Source organism: Onychostoma macrolepis, chromosome 17 (assembly GCF_012432095.1).
Source record: "Onychostoma macrolepis isolate SWU-2019 chromosome 17, ASM1243209v1, whole genome shotgun sequence".
NCBI classification, from domain to species: Eukaryota; Metazoa; Chordata; class Actinopteri; order Cypriniformes; family Cyprinidae; genus Onychostoma; species Onychostoma macrolepis.
The window spans coordinates 13,354,847-13,381,679 of NC_081171.1; the positions used below are offsets into that span (position 1 = coordinate 13,354,847).

At 36.7% G+C, this 26,833-nt stretch overlaps 2 protein-coding genes across 6 annotated transcripts in view; one reads left to right on the forward strand and one right to left on the reverse strand.

The window, feature by feature from the left end:
• Positions 1-26,833, reverse strand: part of wdpcp (WD repeat containing planar cell polarity effector) — a 92,647-nt gene that overhangs the window by 65,234 nt on the left and 580 nt on the right. The window lies entirely within an intron of this gene.
• Positions 540-26,483, forward strand: ugp2b (UDP-glucose pyrophosphorylase 2b). 4 transcript variants are annotated; one of them, XM_058748467.1, is made up of 11 exons: positions 540-744; positions 821-958; positions 7,434-7,567; positions 10,086-10,193; positions 17,998-18,183; positions 19,870-20,003; positions 21,080-21,377; positions 21,796-21,993; positions 23,881-24,123; positions 24,381-24,485; positions 24,584-26,483. In XM_058748467.1, the coding sequence occupies exons 3-11, from the start codon at positions 7,469-7,471 to the stop codon at positions 24,689-24,691; spliced, it is 1,479 nt and encodes a 492-aa protein (XP_058604450.1). In that variant the 5' UTR covers positions 540-744; positions 821-958; positions 7,434-7,468; the 3' UTR covers positions 24,692-26,483. The 4 variants fall into 4 exon arrangements, with proteins under 4 accessions (XP_058604450.1, XP_058604452.1, XP_058604451.1 ...); XM_058748469.1 differs by having other exon boundaries at positions 837-958; XM_058748468.1 differs by lacking the exon at positions 540-744 and having other exon boundaries at positions 784-958.

Genomic DNA, 26,833 nt, shown 5'->3' on the forward strand with positions numbered 1-26,833 from the left:
TACTGAATATTGTACTATCTTGTAACACATTGCATTCTCAGTACGAAAGGAGTGCTGATCGTTCTGTCCTGCAAGGTCATTGGTGTGAGGTTGCAGACGTGGCCTTGCCGTCTGTTGCCAAATCTCGATAGAAAAACAAGCCCTAAATTTGCGATGTCTTAAATTATATATTTCTACAAAATAATTGGCGTGTTTTGCTAGACAACTTTCCCTCTAAGTTAATAAATACCGACACCTGTTAGCAAAGGGGAAAATATTTAATAATAACTTAGTCTTAGATAATGATTAATAGGTAGGTGTGTTTGTTGCTGTTTTTTATAAACAATGTTTTATTGGGATATATGTAATTGTACTACGAATAATTCTATAAGTCCCAAATTAAGCGAGTGTATTCAACAAATACGCTAACAAATCGCAACCCAGCAAAGCTTCTATTTATAAGTGATTTTATTAAACGGCAATCCACAAACTGCTTATAATAAGAGGACATGGCAACACTGCAGTCCGGCTGCACTCAGCCAATCTCATTGGTTACTGCGAGTTTACGTATTCACTTTGGAATTAAATCTACTGCAATGTTTGTAATACCTTGCATTTGTTTATTAAATTAAAAAAAAACGGTTCTGCTTTATCTTGTAATATGATAACATGTAAGTGTGAACTGATACATTCATTCAGAATCACAATTCATCAAGATATCAAAAAAATTTGGAAAACGGTGACAAATGATGACTAAGGCCTAAGGTATATAATTTTGGTTTCTAAGCAGTTCTTCTGATTTAACGTATGATGTTCAGGATGTTTCTAAACAATGTTTTAGTGAAGCACTTCCGCAGTGTTTCAGTGACACCGCACTGCTGTTTCTAAGAGGAGAAAGTTGGTTGGCTAGAGAGGGAAACACGTCGCTGTTCCGGAACAACCTTCAGCAGCTCCCCGACAGCATCTTCCAGCCTTCAGAGTAAGACATTTCAAATCTACTTTCTCATTCGCTTTGCATTTATAATACTATAACGCCAGGAAACCACCTTCTCTGCCGTGTTCCTAACTCCTAAACCATGTTAAAAGGCGACGTTTTTCCGGAGCCACAACACAACGCCAAGCGTCTACTATTGGTTTACACACCGAGAGGAGGATGTCGCTGCTCTGTGCCTGCAAGGGCGAAAATACTGCAATAACGCGTACAGTCCATACTAAATAATACCACCAACATTTTATTTCTTACAATATGGTACAATAAAAACGTTTAATTTCCCCCTGGCTAAAGTAAACAAAACCGACTCTAAAAATCTTAGAAATGATCCTAGGACACAAGCAGAGCGAGTATTGGACGTGATCGAGGAAGTGCGGCTGGATTGTAATGTGACGCGCTGAATCATGAAGGACCAAAGGGGCTGAGCACAAATGCAATTCCCACATATACACATAATCGCTCCACCTTTTAATATAACACACCGTCTCCTTTGAGCAATAAACGCACACGCGAGTAAAGGTCGACGAGACAGTCGTTTATTCACCCTGCGGTACTCGATAGTCAGTGGGAGGAGAGAAGGAGAGGGAGAGATGGTTCATTTAAAAGCGCATGAACGCCAGAGGAAAGCGCTCTCGAACAGAATGAGAGAATCGATCAGCTGACCGTCTGTCTTATCACTACTACTACCAACAATTAGCCTCAAATCTCGACAGGACTGTATCTATGTTGCTGTTTTTCCCCATGACTTGAACGGGATTAGGTGAAAAAACAGGATTATCGTTGTGATATTTAACCGAACTGCATTTCATAGAGTTTAGAGCACAGAGACCATGTCGCTTTACGTTGAAGGTAAGAACGTTCATAAGCTGTTTTTTACTTGCTCATTAAGTACTTTTAAGGTTGTATTGGTTCTCTGGATATAACTTTATTAATTAGGTGATACCTACTGGTATCTAGTGAACAACTGGGTCTTACTGCACCATGTACAAGCTGTCAGTTGAATTCTGATGAGAGTGAGAGCTGAATGGATCCCTCAGTCAATGCTGACTGATACACTGGGAAAGTTGCAGAAATGGAAGGGTTTATAGAGAGCATTTTGTAAACCCCAGACCTTTCCAGACTGTCTGTCCATTCCTCGCTTTGGTTTGGCTGTCAGAGGTTTGGTTCTCTGACAGCTATTCATTTGGCCTGACAGTGTCTGTAATTTAAAGAGATTTGACATTAAACACGATTACAGGGGATACTGACTTAAGTTCTGTGACTGTATGCGGTCGGCAGTGTTTCGATGTACAATGGGGTCCAAAAGTATGAGGTCACATTGAAAATGCAAGATTTGAAATCTAATTTACATCTGGAAATATATTAAAGGTTTTAGAATTTTGAAAATAATACAACAAAACGTTGTGGCATACACTGTTCAAGGTTTTGGGTTTAGTAAGATTCTTTAATGGTTTTTCAAGTTTTTTTTTGCTCACAAAGGCTGCATTTATATGTTCAAATATACATTTAAAAACATACTACTGTGAAATATTATCTATTTAAATCTATTTTAAAATGTCAATTATTCCCGTGTTCTTTTTTTTGTGGAAACCATGATCATCTTTTTTCTGGTATCTTTGACTAATAGAGAGTGTAAAAGAACAGCATTTATTTGAAATAGAAATATTTAGTTTTGGATAGAAATAGAAGTCATTATAAATGCCTTTGTTGTCAATTCCTGCTGAATTTGATCAATTTAATGCATTTCTAAAAAAAAAACAGACCTCAAACTTTTGAGTGATAGTGTAAATCATTAACAAGATTCTGCCTTTTTTATGGGTCACTTTCAAATAAGCCAGTTTGTGAAACTCACAGACGGTGAGATGTTCTTGCTTCCTCAATATGCTCTTTGGATCATTCTCAAATCATGCTGGAGAACATGACCATCACATTTTACACTTTTAAGCTTCTGGGGTTTGAGCTTGAGCGCTAAGGCCATTAAAGCAAAAGAGGGACATACAAATGTACATTTTCAATACAATTCTTATGCTCATAGTATAATTTTTAATAAAAGCATGGAGCATTTTCACCAGTGGTTTCAGACATTTGGACCCCACTGTATTTAGGGTTGTCTTTCTGTGCAGTGTACGGTTGCCCTTTGATCCGTGCAGAGTTTGATTACAGCAGCTTTTGGAAAGTTTATGCCTCTGAAGTTCTTTTTGCATGTTTTACTTTCTGTGAATAAAGAACACCTTTCTGCACACATATAGAAATGATCTGTTGATGTGTTGGTAGAATCATTTTTAAATGGCATATAATATGTACCCAATGCTGCTAAAAGTGCCATTCTGAGAGACTTTAACACTGCAAGAAATGTGCAAATGCAAAACTAGTCAAACAAACGCATATCTTTTTGAAGTGCAAGTTAAAGGAGAAGACTAAATAAAGAAAATATATAAGTGCACACTCCCTTATGCTTTGTTTATTAGTTGCCAACATTTTGGCAAAAATTAGCTATTACTACCTGAACTCACCCTTAAAGTTACTTTTTCTGGTGTAACCCAATGTCGTCAGGTTGATTCAGTTGTATAAAATGTTTTATTTTATTAGTTTTTTGGACTTGCATGAACCAATAAATTTAGATTTTTAGCACGTTTAAGTATTCTGACAATTTGGTTTTACAGTGTACCTTTACTCCATTTCCAATCACTCCATTTTCTTTCTTCTGAAATAGTAACATATATTGAGGCACAAATCAATATTTCATGTCCTTTTATTTATTTAGTTGGTAAATAGCTGTGTAAGTGGAACAATGTATGGTCAGCCACTCTTTAAAGTAAAATAACCCTTGCTTTTATCCTGTTGGCTGCCTGTACATTATCACTGCCTTCTTTAACTCTGGTTCCTCCAGAGGGACCATATCATATTGTGAATCACTATGAATAACATTGTCTGTTCAATAACTAAATAAATGACTAAAAGCCCAATAAACTATAAGTCAAAGTCAAGCCACTGTTTAGTTTTATTTGTAGGTAAGTGAGGGTAATGCTGGTGTATTAGACAATTCTGAGAAAAAACAGAAATTATTTCATTTTTAAAGTGCCAGCTGACAGTCATTTACTGGATTTTAAGTAGTGGTGGGCATAGATTAATTTTTTTAATCTAGATTAATCTCACTGTAATCTTGGAATTAATCTAGATTAAAATGGCTCATTTGAATTCGGCCAAGTAGATAAGTACACAACTAGCAGTCATCAAGAATTTAATATTGATAATAACATCGAAGACATTGTATGATTATTCCTTAAAAATAAGGTTTTAATAGTTTTAGTAGTAGTAGCCTATTACATTCTGCCCAATATCTTCAAGTGAAACCGAACTTTTATTTTGACGGGTTGCCGTGAGGATAGTTTTTCTCAAATGAAACGCTCGAATGCTCATGAAGTGACTCTCAGAGCAGTTCTGGAGATGTTGTTCATGTATTTATGTCCTCATTTAGTGAGACGACAGACGTTAATATAGCCGCAAGCGTCACACGGTCTTCTGTATGAGTAGTGAACAAACCCGTGCGTCTGCGCCATACATTAACACAGAGACACACAGAAGTCATATTTAAATAGACGTTTCGCGGCTTAATATTTACAAATAGGAGTGGGAGTGTGCTCACTTGTGTGTGCGCTTACGTTTGTTTGTGTGTGTGTGTGTGCGAACCGGGGCGGAACTCCGCTGTGCGCACGATACAGAGAGCGCGACCATGTAACGTAGAGACAGAAATGACTTGCCGATTTCCATTGGGAAGCTTCTTAAAAATAAATCGAGGTGAAAGTCATCATAGCTTGCGTAGTATAGACCCAGCTCCCAACCCAACTTTGAAAATAGATTAACGGCGATATTTTTTTTATCGCCCGATAAGAGTCTCACGTTAACGCCGATAACGGCCCACCACTAATTTTAAGTGTCACATGCCAGGAAGCATGTTCGCAGATGAATCATTTTTGGCACACTAGCAGGAGAATGAAATGTGGTCGAGCAGAACTCAATCAGGTAGTCAACGCTGTGGCACACAAGGTAGCACACTTGCTCGTGACACATAAGAGCTGTTGTCTTAAGGAAATATGAGTCTGAATCCTGTTACACTTATATCTCCCCCACTTTCTTTTCTTCCTCTATACCAAATAAATGGCCCACAAATAATAATTAAAAGGAATACAGTTAAGACTTTTCTTCTTCCCCATACCTCAAGTTCAGCATCTATTATTGGATAAACCATAGAGAAAAGAACACTGTAAAAAGTGATGTTGACTTAACTTAAAAAAAATCGAGGAAACCCGTTGCCTTAAAATTAAGTAAATAATAATTAAAAAAAATAAAATAAAAAAGTTAAGTGAACTTGACAATTCACTTAACTTTTTTTAATTATCATTTACTTAAAATGTTTAAGGCAACAGGTTTCCTCAATTGTTTTAAGTTAAATTAACATCACTTTTTACAGTGAATGTAGTTTAACCTTTCTATTGTACCCAACCACTTGAGGGTAAAGGAGGGCGTTTGTGGTAAAACAGGGATGCCTGAGTCACACCTTACATTACAGCCAGTGTAAATGGGCGGATTTATACACTGTAAAACCTGATAAGTTAAGAATACTCTCAACAATACTCTCAACATTTATTGCCTCAAAACATTTGAGAAAACAAACTCAATTTTTTAAGTTAGTAGAGCTTAATTTTTATGACAAATGGAGCCGTGGGAGACAAGCCAAGCCTCTCTTCCATGATCCCACCCCACTCTTCACAATGATATTTACAAACAACTTGTTTCCATAAACAGCTCATTCATTCTGATCTTTATAATTAAGTGCTAGTTAGCAAAATCATACTAGCACATGCTAATGTAGTTATCAAAAAGACTCTCACTTTACACTTGCATGTAAATAGTCATACAACATGCAGTATATATAGTCTTTAAGTTTTGCTGTCAATCCTCAACCTAACCACAGGCTCTACTCTTCACCATAATGGTAACACTACAAAACCAACATGAACGAAACCTATGTAAATCCTAACATAACACAACATTTAAGTACTAACTTATGTCTCCCTATGTTAATCTTGTGCAAAACACACAAAATAACACTTAATTTCAACATTTATTTTCCTTGTTGTCTGATGCAAAGCATGCTGGGAACTAGAAAACTCAATCATTTTGAGTTTACAGAACTTATTTAAATTAAGTCCAATTAACTTTCATTAATATTTGAGTGAAATTAACTCATTTAATTTAATTAATTTCACTGTTTGGTTTTACAGTGCAGCAAATTAACCCTGAGCCCAGTGGATGTGTGTTCTTGATAACATATGCAGGTGCATCTCAATAAATTAGAATGTCATGGAAAAGTTAATTTATTTCAGTAATTTAACTCAAATTGTGAAACTCGTGTATTAAATAAATTCAATGCACACAGACTGAAGTAGTTTAAGTCTTTGGTTCTTTTAATTGTGATGATTTTGGCTCACATTAAACAAAAACCCAACAAATTAGAATATGGTGACATGCCAATCAGCTAATCAACTCAAAACACCTGCAAAGGTTTCCTGAGCCTTCAAAATGGTCTCTCAGTTTGGTTCACTAGGCTACACAATCATGGGGAAGACTGCTGATCTGACAGTTGTCCAGAAGACAATCATTGACACCCTTCACAAGGAGGGTAAGCCACAAACATTCATTGCCAAAGAAGCTGGCTGTTCACAGAGTGCTGTATCCAAGCATGTTAACAGAAAGTTGAGTCGAAGGAAAAAGTGTGGAAGAAAAAGTTGCACAACCAACCGAGAGAACCGCAGCCTTATGAGGATTGTCAAGCAAAATCGATTCAAGAATTTGGGTGAACTTCACAAGGAATGGACACGAGTTTCACAATTTGAGTTGAATTACTGAAATAAGTGAACTTTTCCACAACGTTCTAATTTTTTGAGATGCACCTGTATGTGCTTTTATGGCTTCTTGGTGGAAGTCTTTTTATTGTGCACCACAAGGCAGTGGCACAATTATTAATATTGCTTGTCAGTTTCTTTATCACTGCAAGTAAGATTTATACAAATCAATTTGACTTAAAGCATTTTTTAAGGAACTGTATTTGAACACACCAACTCCATTCTTCATTGATTTCATTGAAACTATCAAATAACAGTATGGAAATTATATAGGAACTATATATTTTAGTTTCTTAGTCAATTTATATTTATCTATAAAACAGGTATTCAAGTAGCTTCAAGTATTTCAACATAAGACATTAGATCAAAAGGTTTTTGATGCTTATGAGAAACAGAAATTCAGTCGATTTTGTCCTAAAGTGATAGGTTGTTCATCGGCCTGCTGCAGATTGCTTGCAGGAAAATCACTAAACTGTCTTTTAGGAAGGTCAGGAGGTTTTTTCATTGTGAAGTTAATGTGAGAACTTCAACAGTAAGTTGTTTGGTTTTAATTGTAGGTCTGAGTAAAGAGTTACCAAGCAACAGCAACGGGATGGCTCAGTTTCAGGAAGTGATGCGACAGCAGCTGGAGAGCTCTATGCACGCCGAGCTGGAAAAACTCTTAGGCACAGCCAAAGGTGCAGAAGCTGAGGTGAGATACAAGCATTTTTAATTAATTAAACACATTTTTAAAAATTCAGCTAACTGATTTACCTTTTTATTACATGAATGATTTATGTACACTATCATTCAAAGGTTTGGGGTCTTTAAGATGTTTTTGAAAATATAGTAAAAACAGTAATATTGTAAAATATTATTACAATTTACATTTTTTCTATTTTAAAATATTTTAAAATGTAACTTATTCCGGTGATGGCAAAGCTGAATTTGTAGCAGCAAATACACCAGTCTTCAATGTGGCTTGATCCTTAAAACTAATATGCTGATTTGGTGCAAAAGAAACATTTCTTATTGAGAAAATCCTGAATTTTCAGGATTCTTTGATGAATTGACAGTTCAATATAACAGCATTTGTCCCTTTAAAAAAAAAATCTTACTGACCTTAAACTGTTGAATGGTAGTGTAGGTGCGATCAGGAAAATATGATGGTTTCAGCATCATGCAAAAGTTTTTAATTACTGATACTCTATTCATCGTCGGCCAAGATTCCTCAACTTATTCCACAAGCGAAAAGGGGATGTACTTGGGGGGGATTACTGAGATAAAGAGAGTAGTATTTGGCTGGTTATGTGTTCTCAACATGTCAGATCAGGAGGCAATCCTGCTCCATATAAAACAAAACTGCTCTTATTAGACTGCTGTCATGACTGGAATTTTTTCGAGTGAGCGTGCATCACGAAGATGAAAAACGAGAGGGACCCTCTTTAGGTGCAGCAGCTGATGAATGACATGCCAGTGTGACAGGAGAGATTTCATTGCACTGCTGAGCTGATGTTTAATTAGTCTCACCATGAGACTAGCTTCATCATGATGCATCTTCTCTCTTCAGCCCCAACCCACTTCCGTCTGTTCATCTTTTCCCCTTCCTTCATTTCCCTTTTTTCACTGAATGTTTCAGTTTTGAGTCAGTTTGAGTAGGTCAGATAGCAAAACTCTGAGCTGTCTGGCAATCCACCCCAGTGTTTCCTCAGCACCATATGGTAATAATCAGGCTTAGCCGTCATCACAGTGACACACACTGACCGCTTGTGTCCCTCCCTCTCCATTTCACACAGACTCCCGTGATCCCACCCAAACATTTACTGCCAAATGACGTATTAAAACCCACACCCTGCTAGCTCAAATAAAGCATGATAAGGAGATGTGGAGATATCATCAGATTAGTTTACATAGTTGCGCCACTTTTATGAAGACATCCACATGTATGCATACAAACTGTCACTCTGCCATTCACTGTAGCTGCCTTTTAAGTCAGGATGTCAAAAGCACCAATACATCATTCACACATCGATTCTAAAGTAACATGACCAGTGTGTCAAGTCAACAGTATCTGTACCATTCCAGATTCATTGGCAGCTGATTTTGATTCTCACATTAATATTTAAATCAATTGAACTTCCTGGTAAAAATGTTTGATGAATTGAATAAAAACCTAGTCAGATAAGTGGATGTGTCAAAATACCAGATCTGTGGATTAGGTAGTGAAATATATTCTAATAGACCTGTTGCTATTTTATTATTAGAATATTAATATTAATCAATCAAATAATATTGTTTAATTAACATTATTATTTATTAAATAAAATGTTACAATGTAAATATATTTTTACTACTGTTCAAAAGTTTGGGGACTGTAATTGTTTATGAAAGAAATCTCTTATACTCATAAAGGCTGCATTTATTTGAAGACAAATACAGTAAAAACAGTAATATTATGAAATGTAATTACAATTCATCCTTTTTTTTAATGTATATTTTGAAATATATTCCTTTGGCTGAATTTTCAGCAGCCATTACTCAAGACTGTCATGATCCTTCAGATCTGATCTGATTTGTATATTTATATTGATTATATTATATTGTTATAATATTTTTCTAAATAGTTTAATTAAAAAAAGGCATGTGTACATTAGCATACTAGTTTTTTGCTTTGGTATCGAGAATTAATCAATTTCACTGGCAACCCTAAATCTATATTATTTGACACATGCATTTTGTTAAGTGCTACTTAATACTAAAGTGTTACCTGTTGTTCTCTTCGGTCAATTCGGTTGCTTCTATCCAGGTTTATTTATCAAAGTTAAACTTTGATTAGAGTACAAAGTTATTGAACTTTAAATTCTCAGCAGGCACAAGGAGTTTTATGGATTTTCATCAAACAGGTTTTATTTTTAATGATGTGCTCAGTGAGAGGCCTGAGGACCCAGTGATCTTTCACAGCAGGGTGTTAATTATTTCTGAAGCCTTTAGGAGTTTTAATTGCCAGATTGTACAAAACAAGATTAGAAAGTTATGCTGGCAGGTTGTTGTTTTAAAAAAAAAAAAAAAAATTCTTGTTTAAAAAAAAAAAAAAAAGACTAGAATCATAACAAATCTGTGATTCAGCAGAGGAAGGTGACAGCCAATGCCCTTAAAATTTTTCAATGTAAAAAATCTAAGGAAAAAAATGTGAAAATTTAAGTACTGATGATGCCTGCTCTTTTCCTCAGGTGTCTAAGAAGGACTTTGAAGGCTTTAGGAAGTTATTCCACCGATTTCTGCAGGTGAAGGGACCTTCAGTAGAGTGGTCAAAAATCAACAGGCCCCCTGAGGACTCGGTAAGATAAGCAAGTGGTTGATGGCAACACAGGCCTGATTCTTGCACTCACTCATATTACACTCATTATTAATTTGTTTGTAGACCTACATTATAAACTGAATCTATGCAGAGAAAGTAAAGCTTAATGTATCTATACACACTTCAAGCATTAAAACAGGCAGGCAGTACTCAGAGCCTCTGCTTTGAGTCTCGTGTGTGGGCATTAGTGTTGCCTCAGGCTCTGGGAATTAGCCAGCTGTGATTAAAAGCTGCCCACATTCCAGCATGAATTAATTTGCATGACATTCATACACTTTTACTTACATATCCAAAGTATTTGTGTCCAGTTAGAGTTACAGTAATAGTCTGTAGAAAGACCTCGTGTGAATGATTGTGTGTCCAAGGAAAATTACAAATAAAGCTTTGAAATTGATTCATCTGTGGGCAAGGGGGGGTGTAAGGAAGACAAGCCATGAACAAAAGTGTCTCCTAATTTGATTTGGCTGTGTGTGTGTGTGTGTGTTTGTGTTTCACATAAAGAATCCAGTGTCGGTCTGCTTTCCTCTGGGTCTGTGATGATTATGCAATGTTCTCTAGAGCCAGAAACCCACACGCAAGTCTTTCAGTTCCATGAGGAACCACATGCAGGCTGTACTATGAAACTGTGTGTGAAATGTTTGATACTACAGTCTGCAGCATATATAGCCAGGTTATCTGAGCAGGATATTAAATGCCTCGCTCCAGAAATTCCTGTTTTAAGCTCACTTACAAGAGAGGCACAAAAACCGATCTCCTTCCAACTCCTTCCAGACTTAAAGAGTGATGTTTACAGACCTTTGTGTGTATGTGTGTGTGCATGTAAATTTAAGGATATTTGGAGAAGGTGAGGTTGTTAAGTAGAAGAGAAATTCCTCTAGTTCTGCATAATGTTCAGTATATGCTGTAATATGTTTGGTTTGGGATGTTGGGACCTTAGGGATGGGCTGTCTGTGCTTTCTCTCATTGTAACTTAAGGGTGTGTCATTGTGTGTCTTTGACAAGAAAAAAATGCTCATTCACCGTTAACATCATTGCCACATAATGTCTGGATCCTGCAACGTCACACCATATGTTTGCTGTAATAATGACCAGTGTTGTCCCAGTAGATCAATTATACTCAAGATAAGTGGCTGATTGACTTGTTTGTGGTTTAAAAAAAAAAAGGTAATTATTGGAACTTTTACCCAAAACGTTTTACCCAGATTTTATATCGAGTTCATCATGAGATTTCACATTCTTTCTCTCCCCCCAAAGTCCACATCAAAAACCTAATTAGCTCAGCTATGTTTTTTTCCAGATTTTTCAAAAGTGTGCATTTATTTGTTTTTATAAATTGTATATAGAATGTAAACTGTTTTAATATAAAATGTGTTTTTACATTATAGCATCAGAAAAATACATAGATTTTTATATTATCCAATAGTTACTAATTTATTATGATTGCAATTTTCAGTAATATCAGTAATGGCTACAAATTCAAAATTTTGTATATTTAAAAACATTTATTTGTTTATAGTTCAGCAGAATTAGTAACAACTGTGTTCAATCACAAGAGAAAAAAAATCTATTTGTAAGACATAAAAACACATCATCGACGAAGGTATGCATTGAGAATGCTGGACTGGCCCCAGGCCATCATTATTGTTGAGCACTGTGTTGGAAAAGGATTCCTATATAAAAAGTGTTTCAAAATTTGCATGGATCTGTAGGAAGCATTCTACAGGATAATGTTGTCCTTCCTGTTTGAATGAATCTAGTTCAAGACTTGTCGCCTCAATTCACTACAGTAAATACTCCAGAATCCAGATTTTAAAAAGCACTGCACACCGATTGATGTTCTCAAGGTAATTCTCAGCTTTTAATGCCTTGTATTACCTCTATGAACCTTTAAATACTGCCATCAGCCAGTAAGATGGAGAAGCTCTTCTAATGTGCTTACGATGCAAACAGACTTGAAATTGTGGCTTTCTGACTTGAGCTAATGAGATTCTGGTCTTGTGACGCTGTGGGACCTTTGAGGGGTTTTATTCATGCGGTGTGTGTGATTATGAATGTGTGAAGAGGTGCGAGCAACTGGAATGTGGCTGACCCAGAAATAATGTTTCAACAATCTGATTCAACTTGTAAAACTGGTTTAAAATAAAGGATTCGTGCTTTAGGTTTGAAGCTCAGATCTCACATACTTTCTTTTTTTCTTTACCAGCAGTTAGGAAATCCCTGCTGTTCTCTGGTTGACTGGTTAGTTAATTCAGTCAGCCATGTTTCATTTAGGGCCTCAGGGCAAGTGATGTCATGGTGATTTGGAACTGGGCTCATGTTTAGTCAGATGCCTTTCATTGCCACAATAATGTCACCTAAACTGCATTGCAACTTAGGGCTGCACGATATATTGAATGCGATATTCATGCGCATCTAGTCAGTAAAGCTGGTTCTGTGATTAGCGGAACAATATCACGTTCAATAATCGCAGACGATTCATCTGCGATTCTGAGCGGCAATTGCGTAGTTTGTCAGTGCACTACGGCTCTGTGTATTAAATGCCGCTCCATTTGAAAACAGGTGATGGAGATTTAGCGCTAATCACGGAACCGGCTTTACTGACGAGATGCGCATGACTATCGCATGCAAAATGTCGTGCAGCCCTAGTTCAGTCAAAGGCACTAAAAACAGACTGTGCGTATTCACCTAGAACATTTTGGGTCTCAAAAGCAATAGAAAAAGGATTGCTGCTTTATTTGACGCACACTCAAGATATGCGACAGTACACAAAGAAACAAGGAACTATAGACACTTGAAAAGACTGAACCCACACCACCACCACTACAAAACCTGATCAGAGATTAAAGAGATTAAAATCTGTTCAAATGTATATTAACACTGAATAAATGACTACAGTTTACACCAGAATAATATTCCAGAATAATTCCTCATAGGCAATGATAATGAAATGATAGTAAATGCAGGACTGATAAATTGACAGGACTTTTTTTTAGCAAACACTTTTCTCCAAAATGTAAGAAATAATAAACTGAAGGAGTCACGCAATACAGGTAATGTTACCGACCGTACCAAATTTGTGCGCGCAAGTACATAGTATTACAGCCCTGGTGCAAAACGGTCTCTCTGTAATGCTACTGAATCACATTTAACACAAGTCACATATATCATTGCTATTACTGATTGATTTTCAGTCATGAGTATTGATGGATGGCATTATGAATGTGCGTGTCTATGTTTGTTTGTATAGGCCATAAAATTGCAGTCAATATAGAGAAGATATTTTTCAGAGCTGTTTTTAATTTCGAGGTTGACTGATGACCTAGATTTACTGCACAGTAGACTGGAACTGAGCCAATCAAAACAACAAACAAAATTACAAAACAGTAATAGGTTTTCTCTGAAATCCATTAGATTACCATGTAAATACCATGGTATATGAATATGGTAATAATTACGTACCATTAGGGTTGCAGAATTCTGGGAATTTTCAAGACTGGAAACTTTCCATGGGAATTAACGGGAATATATGGGAATTAACGGGAATTAATGGAAATAAACTGGAAATTTGCTAAATTGCAGGAACTGGGAACTTAAATGTGGTTGAGAACAAAAACTTGCAGCATAATCTTGGTTAAAACAACCAGATTTAATGCAATTTCAGTTTCATTTCTACTCTACACATTGATCAATCGCACACAGCACACTGCTTACTGCGGGGCTATCGAGGCCACGCCCCCTACATGCACTGTGCTTATCTACCATTACATGCACATATCATTTCTTAAATCCTGCACACAAAATATCAAAATGTCCATCTTGGCAAGTATTCATATAAATTACATGAATATTACAAAATTTTTTTAAAACTTCCTTGTGCTGTGTATAATATACTGTGCAACTAAATTAGGCTATACCATAGTAAAAACAAATACACTGACTGAACAAACATTTAGGTGAGATAATAATAAAACAAGTCTAAAAATGACCCTCCCCCACACACAATCCTCTCTAGTCACCTAAGAGGGGGATTCCCCTCCATTTTTTCTGAAGCTGCACTTTCTGCATTTGAGCCCAAAGACTACATCTAAGTTTTGATATTCTAAATATATTTGATTTATGGGATTCACGTTTAACTAGTAAATACCAAAAAGTGTTTATACAGTAGCTAGACAGTTTATGAGGTAGATTATGTGCTATATAGCTCAAGCTGTGATGCTCCTTCTGTTAGCAAGTTTTCTGTTATCATACAGTAGTGCAGTACTGGTCAAAAGTTTGGACACATTACTATTTTTAATGTTTTTAAACATTGCATATCTTTTGCTCATCAAGCCTTAATTTATTTGATCAAAAATACAGAAGAAAAAAAAACAGTGATATTGTGCAGTATTGCCGGTATTCCAATTTAAAATAATGGTTTTCTGTTGTAATATACTTTAAAATATAATGCATTTCTGTGATCAAAGCTACAGTCTTCAGTGTCACATGATTCTTCAGACATCATTCTAATATGCTTATTATCAATTTTGGAAACAGTTGTGCTGCTTAATATTTATTATTATCATTATTATTATTATTATTATTACTACCTGTGATTCTTTTTTCAGGATTCTTTGATGAATAAAGAGTTTTTAAAAAAACACACACATTTATTTAAAATAGAAATCCTTTTTTAACAATACACTACCATTCAAAAGTTTGGGGTCAGTATCTTTTCTCTTTTTTTGAAATAATACTTTTATTCAACAAGGATGTGTTAAATTAATTTTAAAAAAGTAGTAGCAAAGACTTATATTGTTAGAAAATATAAAACTGTTTTAAAATCTATATAAAATATATAAACTGTTCATAAGTTTTTATTCATCAGTAAATCCTGAAAAAAGCATCACAGATTATCCCCAAAAAATGTCATTTTTAAAAAAATTTTTATTAGTTTGCATGCAAGTGAGCCTATGATCAAAAATATATATATATTTATGTTTGTATATGATTCAGTTTTATGAATTTCCAATTAATTCCCATAAATTCACTTAAATTCCCCAAAATTCCTGTAAATTCCCATAAATTCCTGGTAAGTTTCAAATGTGGAATATTTCCAAAGTTCCCCAGACGAAGTTCCCATGGAAAGTTTCCGGAAAACTTCCAGAAATTTACCGAAAATTTTCCGCCCCTTTGCAACCCTACGTACCATGTTATTGCCATCTGACAACATGGTCTGTATGGTGAATGTCATATAACATTCTTTGATAAAGTCAAGGAATCAACTCTGCCTGTTATTCTACAATAATGTGGCTGAATTAACATGAACCGACTGTCCCAACAGTTTGTGGAGGAATCATTTAGGGATTGAAAATACATAAATGCCTTTGTGTGAATAAGCACACAGTGGGCCATTTAAAAGAATTTTCTCTTTGAAAGGCCTGAGAGAACTTTGCTCCGAGTGATGAGCAGCCCTGGGATTTTAGCTACCAACCTCTGCTGGCAGCCTCAATGTTTGAGCACTGTAAACTTCAAGTATGTATACAATACAAGACAAATCATCATGAAGATACTCCTGTTTTTCTTTCATCTGATTACTGAGACTGCATATGGATGTATCTGAGCACCTGATGACCAGGAATCTACAGATGATTTCCACTTTTTAACGGCAGAATTCTATGGAATGTAATTCAGTTCTGGTCACAGATTCTGAACTGAAGAATATATTGTTTTGTTACAATTTTTTAGCTGAACCAGCACAAATCTCACCCCACAGTTTATTTCATTGGTCAGCTTAATCCAGAGATGGGCACTCGAGTTAGTGACTCGGAGTCGAGTCTGATTTTTTTATAGACTCCAGACTTGACTCAACTCGAGGAAAAGGACTCGTGAATATTTTAAAAGCAACTCAAGTCATTTATCCTTAAATACTTGTATAACTGATTTTCAAAAGGCGGACGGCATCCGCACCCCGTCATCCAACCGAACCGTGAGCTGAACACAGCACCATTTGTGAGCAGCGCGTCAAAACAGCAGAGCGGATCACATAAGTTGTTTATGGCAAATAGTGTATCTTTCAGTGCTATGTAGGCTACTGTAATATTTTCTCTGTGTGCTTTCTCTCTCTCTCTGGATGCGCGCCGGTGTCGTGCCAAAAATTGATCGTCTGCCGAAAACATCACTTTCTGCCTAAAATCACTTTTTGGCAAGTGTAAAACAAGTAAAAAGCACGGAATGAGCTGTAATCTAGCAAATATAACAACCATGAATGAAATCAAGTAATTTTGAGGCAAAAAGAACAGTTCACTCAATAAGTAGAGTCTGTTTCAGCTTCGTAAATAGGAAGATTTCAAGACATGAGGATTCTGAATGGGATTTTTTTTAGCGAGCCATTAAATGACTTTGGACTCATGACCAAAGACTCCAGACTTGACTCAGTCTCCAGTTTAAAGACCTCAGGCTTGACTCGCAATCCAGTTTAAAGACCTCAGACTTGACTCGGACTCCAGTTTAAAGACTTCAGACTTGACTCAGTCTCCAGTTTAAAGACCTCAGGCTTGACTCGCAATCCAGTTTAAAGACCTCAGACTTGACTCGGACTCCAGTTTAAAGACTTCAGACTTGACTCGCACTCCATGTTAAAGACTTGTGAACATCTCTGGCTGTTAAGCCAGAATATCACTTACCTGTTAAGAAAAGTTCAGATTTCATGGATCCAGTTCAGAGTTCAGAAATATCACGGATGGAGACGATGATTACAAACAGTAATGCTATCATCAGGATTGCTATACCAAGATTAGGGTTTAGCTTGGGGTTAGGGATTAGTATTTGTTTCAGTGTTTTGTAGGAGGTCAGCACTGTGATAGACATGACCAGTGAAATCAAACTGACTGCACTTGGTTTGTGCTTCACAGGGTTGGCGGGAAAATCATACTTCCTTTTCATCTTCCTTTTCATCTCCTCTTACATAGACACATCTGTCTTGACTTCCCTGTCTCACACACTAATTTCTCTTTTTCTCCCTGACAAACATTATGACCTTAGTTACATCATGTTCTCCATCTGTCTGTGTGTTTATGTCATGGAAATGCTGTGTGTGATTGAGATATTATGTTTTTAGTCCTTTTCTTTTTTCATGCTTGTGCTTATCTGTCATAATATCATAAAGTGGGGCATTGTGCTCTGAATTTTAGTGCAAATGTGTGGTGATGTTTTATTGCCATCTGACTCATCAGTTATGTCTCATGGTGGTGCCCCATGGCCCTCTGGGAAACAAGAGGAATGAAGTAAAGGGAAAGGCTCTTTTCTTTCAGAAACGCATCTGTCGTCTCTCTCTTTTCGTCTTTCTGTCTCCCTCCCACTGGTACAGTTGGGGTGTTTATTATGTTAAACGTGGTCCTTTTTTTTCTGCCTCAATGAGAAATGTTGTGTTTGTACAATGTGTGTTGTGGTTGTTGGGTGTATTTGAAAATGATCCTAGAGATTCTGGAAGATTGATCGCAGACACAATCATAACAGCGCACTAACCTCAACGTTTGACTTCTAACCCCTTAGTCAGATTTTTTTGTAGAAGAAGAATCCAATAAGACAAACACACAAACACACACACACACACCCCAATAGCAACAGCATCTGGATGAAATTTAGAAACTTCATTGTAGTCACTGGATGGATCATTTATGAACTCCAGTATAATATAATCCAGAACTCCTTATAATATAATATAATGTAATATAAACTTCCAGATGGTGATAAAATGTAAGCATGTCCTGACTAATAGTTGTTTGTCTTTCTTGTCTTTGTTTCAGATCCAGCCATATGATAAGATTAAGGCAAAGGGTCTACCGGACAACATAGCAGACAGTCTGAATAAGCTGGTGGTGGTGAAGCTGAATGGAGGTCTGGGAACTAGCATGGGCTGCAAAGGGCCCAAGAGCCTTATTAGCGTCCGTAATGAGAACACTTTCCTGGATCTAACCGTCCAACAGATTGAGGTTTGTCATATGACAGTATAGTTTCACACATGGAGGTCTATAATATTTTCCTGTTAATCTCTGACAGTTGTTTAGCGGGGGCTAAAGTGGACATGCTAATTAGCCAAACACTGCCACTTTGGTTTGAACACGTATGTTTGTTGCCACAAATTAGAAAATTTCCTTCCTACATAATTTGCATTATGTAATCCACATTTTAGTTTTTACATTAGTTTTTTTCTTCGTTACACATTTTGCAAGATAATATCTTTCTAATATTCTTCAGGTGTTTTTATCTGTCTCTTTTAAATGCATCTCAAATAAGAGAGCTTCTCAGATTTGAACCCAAAGAAATATAAATCACTCCAGTTGGGAAAAACACAGCAGCTGTCTGAGAGATTTGAAAGCAAGCAAATAGACCTCCACCCATAGGTCTTAAATCACAAACATATGTTCCCCTCTGTCTTTCTCTCTTCATCTACAGCTGTACAACACAGGCACATTCCTTCATTTATACACAGCAATCATTTTAAACCAGCAGCAACAGGCTCTGTGCTGGTTATATGTCTCAGTGCCATGAACTGAAAGATAGGTAGTGAGCATGAAAGAGAACTTGGGTTGAAACTGAAACAGAGAAGGCTGTGTTCTGAGCAAGAGGAAAAAAAAGATAGGGGCCGAATACTGAGCCCTGTGGGATGCCTTCGCTGAAGAACACTCAGCTCAGTGTATTTTTGACAGACCGTTTACCTGCCTCATGTCGTCAGATATCCCACTCACTGAATAAGGCCCATTAGTACATGTAAATGGGTAATCTGTCCTTCTCTCTCAGAAATACAGGCTGTCGTTTCTGTAGTTGGCAAGCCTTTAGCAAGCCCTTAGGCCAGCTTATACCATTTGGCTTCTCTTTAGGTTGAGATTTATGGGCATTCATTCATCATAAGAAACTGACCTAAAATGTGTAATCCAGCAGTTTCTGAAAGAGGATGATGCATAGTCATTTGAATCATTTTTGTGAGAACTTTGTAGTTATTTAAAATATCATTAACACAGGGAAATAAAATTTATTTATGGGTAATTCTTCAATTACAGATGTTTTTTGTACCCCAGTGTGATTGTGTTAAAAAAATAAATAAATAAAAAGTTTATTTTCTATTCTAAGCGTTTGCATTAGTTTGGACACTTATGCATTTTTACCAAAGGGGTTTCTGTAATTTTTCTGAACATTCAGAGAATTACTGCAGAAAATGGTGTCCAGTGTGTTAAACTTTGATCCAAAAATACACACCTTTTTTTTTTACTTTAAATGTTTACTGCAGTACTGTTGACACCTTGCCAATTCACCTAATAATTATGTTCTGATTAATTATTGACCATGTTCATCACACCAGAGTAACTGCATAGATTAGATAGGAGAGATGTCTATATCGAACCGAGACCGTGTTTTATCAGCTTGGCTCTTGTGTTAAAGAGCTCACGTTTACAGCGTTGTTGTCTAAACAATAACTTTTGTTATTTAGGATTATCTAGAGTTTATTCTCCCAGATAAAACAGAATGTGCAGCAGAATATAATAAACCTGCCAAAGTATCAGTATTAATGAGAAACATTGTGGGCATTGTTGGCTTGTTTGAATGTTAATAGATAAAACATGAGTTAACTTGCTTGATAATGTTTTTATTAAGTCATTTTTTCTCTTTGGTCTTTGTAGCACTTGAATAAAACATATAACGCTGATGTTCCACTGGTGCTCATGAACTCTTTCAATACGGATGAAGACACTAAGAAGATCCTACAAAAATACACTCACCACAGAGTCAAGATACACACTTTCAACCAGAGCAGGTATTAACCCACACGTACATGACGTTTACCTGACATGAAATAAACTTACATTTATTTTCAAATGAAAAAAAAGTTATGCAATTTTATAGTTTTTGTTTTTTTATCTGACTTCTGAGTGTAAGTATTCTGAATATAGCTAAATAAATACACAAACCACAGATATATACATAGGAATAATGTAACATTTATGTAATTTGAGTACAATCGCATCGCATGAGGACATGCATCTAAACAAAGAGAGATTGTAATTCAGGGTTTTGGCACAGACTGTGCAGGATTAAAAAATAAAAATTGGATTTCTTCACCTTCATAATGTGTGCTGCTGACCCTTAGCCTGCAAACACTTCTAAAGTTTTGTAAAAACAAGTTAAAGATTGATGAGGATTCTAAGCAATAATGGGGATACGTTAATATTTGATAGACTTGTCAGAGCAGACATTTATCTCAAAGCTAACAACAGACGCTCGTGGGATATGGTTACATACAGAATACAGCGCTAAAAGACAGCACATATTTAGTCCCGGTTGAAGCTGAAGCTTGTGCAAGAGACAATGTGATGAAAGGACGAGGAGGAGTATGAAGACTACATAGAATGTCAGATGTTTTCCCTGGCCTCATTTGACCTGAATAAGCTTGAAATGCAAGAGCAAGAGAAGATTTTAGAGCCCCTCTGAAAGCACATTTGCATAAGCAGTGTATTTTTCATGCCCATATAAACAAAGCTTGAAATGTCTTTTCTTTCTGTAAAGAGGAACACTTTTACAACACTTTGTGTTTGTTTGCATCTATTTTATCTATTCATTTTAGCTTTTGTTCTAATCATTCTGATTTTTAGGAATGCAGCTGAAACGAGACATTGGCCAGTATGATAGTGATAATCAATTTTTTATTTTACAGATTATTGTTATTTTAGTATTATTTATATGCTACTCTTGTATTTATTAACTTCAATTAGCTTTTATTTTTATATTCTCAGTTTTCATTTTACACTTATTTACTACTTCGTTTTACTTTATCATCTAATATTTATATTTAATTTCAATTGCTGAAGACTTTCTCTCTTCTGAATTTTCCAGCTATCCACGGTTAAATAAGGAGTCATTGTTGCCGGTCGCTAATGACATGGCTATGACAGGAGAGAATGCAGATGTGTGGTATCCTCCTGGTCATGGTGACATTTATGCCAGCTTTTATAACTCCGGTCTGTTGGAGCAGCTCATCGCTGAAGGGAAGGAGTACATTTTTGTCTCCAACATCGATAACCTGGGCGCAACGGTAGACCTGTATATACTGAACCACCTGGTGAGCCAGCCGAACGGCAAACGCTGTGAGTTCATCATGGAGGTCACAGACAAAACCAGAGCAGATGTGAAGGTGAGACAATATTATTTGTGTAGCATATCGTACAGTAGTCTAAACCATATAAGAGGAATACAAGGAATTATAATTTCAACCGAACGACCATTGTAGCCAAGTGTATTTTAAATGTTTAAGAACAGTAAAAATCATGTTTTACATTTTACATTAAATAATAAAGGCATGCTCTACTTCTGCTACTTAAGTTTAAATCACTGACTCTGGACTAAAGCACCGTGACAAGAAATTCTCAGAAAAGATCATGTCTTTTCTTTTAGTCCAAATTCAGTCATTTGCATTTATGTTCATAAAGATCATTCAATGACTTGGGTAAACAGATTTGTTCATGCACATAAATAAATTAAGTGTATTTGTAGAGAACGAGGCTTATGTTTGTATGCATTGTCATTGAACGTTGTGTGTTTGTATTGTCCAGGGAGGTACGCTCATTCAGTATGATGGTAAACTTCGCTTACTGGAAATCGCCCAGGTTCCCAAAGCTCATGTAGATGAATTCAAATCAGTGACCAAGTTTAAGATCTTCAACACCAACAACTTATGGATCTCCCTGTCTGCCATAAAGAGACTACAGGAACAGAACGCCATGGACTTGGAAATCATAGTCAACCCTAAGGTAGGGAAACTAAAAGCTTGCAAAAACCTTGCCTTTTAAGATGCATCAGTGTATTGCAGTCAAATGAACCTGACATTATACAGTTTCCTTGGAAAAAGATTAGCCAAATAGTCATTCAGGGAACCAGACATTTGATTTCCTTCATTTCTTGTTTTAATTTCCCTTCTTAAGTCTTCGTTTGCCCCAACAGTCAATCTTTATTTTATTGTAAAGCACTATTTATAGCTTTGCACTAGAAATCACTGTTTTATTCCGTTGGCCTTCTTCTTTACAGTATCACTTCTGAAACCTTAGTTGAGACCCCGATTCATTCATCAGGCCATGTGGGACCCTGTAACGCTGCGCTTCAGCAGTCTCCTTGTGGAGTGTTCACTTACTTCTGAATCAAACCCACTTAGAAAAGTCTCTACACAAGCACTATAACAAGCTGATGTTGAGACTGTGTTTGAGTGTCATTTTTATACCAGACCCAATAGCTCATTTGAGTAGAGATCATTTGGGGTCTAGTTGAAGGCTTGTGTGATCAGAGAGTTTGATGGAGAGCTTAACAACTGACAAAAAAGTACATTTATAAACTATTTCTGTTGGGTTTTGTGTTCTCAGTCCATCACAGGAGACTAAAGAAATGAAAGGTAACCATAAGATGAAGGTGTTTGTGTGTATGTATGTGTGAGACCATTAGTTCAAAATTCTCTGAAGTGGGACAAAAAAAGCTCCCTGTGAGGACATTCAGGGACTCCTCAAATTGGATATATAAAATAAAATAATTTGTCTTATTCTAGCAATGTACCCAAACCAAACACAATACAGTGTTTCAGTTTCCAAATGACAAGTAATTTGTCGGTCTACACATGAGTACACTGTCTACACAGTATAAAAATGCAAAGGGGGTAGTGTGTAATAATTATAAATGCATTATATAAAACCAACAGAGTTCTATAGTATGTCCTCATTTAGATAGCCGTGTGTGTGTGTGTGGAGTAGTACACAGTTAAGCAGAGCTCCATATTGTAGCACCATTTCTCCCCCTAAGGCCCAGGCTCTCATCCAGTAAGACATATTTAGCTGAAATTTGAGTTTGTTCTAGATTTCTTCACATCCAATCCCTCCCGCTCCTGTCAACCTTATACTTTTTCTGCCTGTGATACCCAGACAAACTATACAGTGCATTCAGTGATGCCTCACACTTCCTCACTGACCCTTAACATCAATTATTGTGCTTCATAGAACAATTATACGTGGCTTCTTGACAGATAACATAAATATGGATTTAAAGTCAGCATGAAATTAAAATTCACCCTTCCTATTTACTAAATGCATGTTATGGATCTACGTGTTTAATTTTTTTCTTTTTTACATTTCACCTCAATTTTTTTTTCATCAAAATGTCGTAACTCAATCTTCCAGTGAAACGACAGACTTCTCTCTGGTGACATGCCAGACTTCTCCACTTTTTTTAGTCAGCATAAACCCATCCCCTTCTTACAACTAACTGCAAATTTGCATTCAGATCTGCCTACATCCAATCAACAGCCCACGAATAGAACCAAATCTCATCCTACATTTACTTTTTCAGTAATCTGTTTCAATTGGATGTACATAACAATACAGAAGAAAAGATCTGTTCCATCTAATTTTCTGTTTCATTTTAGGCATAATTTTATATACAGAGGGGTATATAAAACCTAAGACTGCACTCAAAATTTGAAGGTTTTTAAACTTTGATATAAACATGTTTTGAGAAATGTATTATTATTAAATGTAATATTTGTCACTTATCAAATTGGCAAATTTGCGACACTGTGTGAATTACAAATATTCCATATAATTTGTCCATATAGTTGCTAGAAAACTGTTGTTTAAAATGATTTTCTCCCTCTCTCTCAGACTCTAGATGGGGGTCTGAATGTCATTCAGCTGGAGACCGCGGTGGGTGCTGCCATCAAGTGCTTTGATAACGCCTTGGGCATCAACGTGCCTCGTAGCCGCTTCCTGCCAGTCAAAACCACATCTGACCTCCTACTGGTTATGTCCAACCTGTACAGCCTGGAGGCAGGGTCTCTGACCATGAGCGAGAGGCGCGAGTTTCCCACAACTCCTCACGTCAAACTGGGCAGCTCCTTCACCAAGGTACCGCACCTAATGAAGCATTCACAACAAATTATCCATTCGAATCGCATGGTGTTTCTCTCACGCTGCACAGTGTGCTGGCATGATCTCACTAGTGTTTCAAATCTGCCAGCCAGAAACCCACTAAGATTAGAAAGTGAGGACATCCTCATGATCACAGCTTTTGGATTTCCTAAAGAAAACTCTCTCACAACAGACGGATAATATACAGTCTAAGACTTACGAAGCCTTGATCCAGTTTACTTATTGTCCTTCAGGTTCAGGAATATGTCACACGATTCGAGAGCATTCCAGACATGCTAGAGCTGGATCACTTGACGGTGTCTGGTGACGTGACCTTCGGAAAGCACGTCTCTCTAAAGGTAAGAGCAAGGAACATATGAAAAAAAATTATTCCGCAAACAGACGGGGTGTTGTTGCAGGGTGTTGTATAGTCTGATTTATTCCTCTCTTTTGGCAGGGAACGGTCATCATCATAGCCAACCATGGAGATCGAATCGACATTCCGGCCGGCTCTATGTTGGAAAATAAAATAGTGTCCGGAAACCTTCGGATCCTGGACCACTGACACCTTTGTGTCGTGTGACCTGGATGCAACATCACATAACTGACCAACACCTATCACTGTTCTCATTATCATAACCAATCACGGAGACGCAATCGTCATTCCAGCCAGATCCACGAAGGAAAGTTAAAGTGTCTGAGAACTTGTGGACCCTAGAGCACGACACCTCCGTGTCATGTGACCTGGATGTCAAATCACATGACCGACCCATACCTGCCACCCTCAGAGCCTTCATTAGTGGTGCTGATCTCAGCACACAGCACCACAAACACCATAAAATTTCCAATTCATTCCAGAGACATTTATTTTTGTAGTACCTTGTGTGTTTTAGTTTACTGTACTTTAGTTGTCCTCAAATTTTATGTACGTTACACAAAGCTCATCGTTGTGTTTTGTTTCAGTTTTTACTCTGAGAATGCAGTATTTCTCTCGTTGTATCTATGGCATCACAAACTGACCCTTCGGGGTCAGTGTCCACTACTCGCTCAAAAATGTGAAAGAAAGAGTGCAAAGCAATAAGTGTTCTGCAACAGTGACGGCTGATGATTCTGTCTTTGTGCTCTAGAACCTGGTCTAAATCCTGAAGGTTCTGTGGAACTAAATAAAGTGCAATATGGAACAGAAAAATAGCAGAAGTTCGCTTTAAATTAAACACACCTGCTTGTTATCTCCAGTAGGAAAAAGAAAGCGAGGGAACAAGTATGTGCACAAGGAAGTGAAAGAAATTAAAAAGAGTGTCTACTATTCTACTCAGCAGTGTATGAAGGCTGTATACAAGGTCTTCCAGACTCCCTGGAGGCAGGAGGTTATTGTGTTCCACTGGTCTGTTAATGTGAAAGCAGCCAAGCATTAAACTCGCAGTTAATAACCTGCACACGGAGCAGGACGGACACACACACACACACATTGGTGATTTAAGATCAAAGAGGTCCAGAGATTGTTGTCACAGCCTGACAATCAGCTCCTGCTCTGACAAAATGTGAATTTAAGCAACATTATAATGTATAGTATATGAAAAATTGGTATTTATTTTAGAATTTGCTAAAGATTCCATGTAACAGTGTTATTCATTTACTGGTGTTTTTAAAGATTAACTTTAAGTGAGCATTTGATGACGACAGCAATTTAACTGTAAAAAATAAGGAAATGAGCATGCACAACTAAATATCCAACATTGTACAATTCCAGTTAATCTGTAATATTCATCTGTGTTATCAGCATTCTCGATGGATCCTCTACTCTAGACTACAGTGTGCTGGCATGAAAACAGTTCCTGTCACATATCCTTTTCTTATTTTCCACCATAATGGAACCACATGGGGATGAAATGTTTTTTTGGCAGACACTGCAATAATGTCACAAGATGAACCCGTTAGAAGCAAAAACAGGAAATAGGTATGACACATCCTCCTCTGATGTGATGACAACAGCTGCTTTCCAGAGTCTGGTGGTAGTTATTAGATATAATTTGCGCAGGAATGCATGAGGCAAATATGCTAGTTCAGTTAGTAGCACAAAATGTATGATTTAATATGATTTAAAGGGTAATGATTCAATTACAAATCAATTCTCTATGCATCTTTTCCTTCAGGGTTTTTTTTATCAATACACACTGGGGTGTTTGAGTAGTCATTACTATTACTAGTGAAATATAACAATTCTCGATGACAATTTCTATAATATAGATAGAAAAATGCTTATACCTTATTTTATTTATTTGCCAAATGTAATTAAATATAGCTTCAAAATATCCAAGCAAAAAGTCAATGAAAAAAAAAAAACATAAGCAAACAAACTATCTAGAAAGTATCTACAAATTTTCCAGACAAGAGCAGGGAGTGATTTTTCTCTTTTTGTATCACACTTCTGTGAACTGTGTTGCTTTTCAGCGATGTGCTATTATTATTGATGTTGACATGTAAATGCATCTACCACAAACCACAAATCAAATCCAAAAACATCCTAATTCAAATGCCACTGTCATTGTGCACAATCCATTTTGCATCTCCAATAATAACAATCCGAGTGAATTCAGTATCGGTTTCAGCCGAGAACACCTCTGAACACATACTGTTAACTCAGCATGACTATATGGGGCTTTCATTATGTTGTTTCAGGTCAGTAATGAGGGTTATGGGGACTATT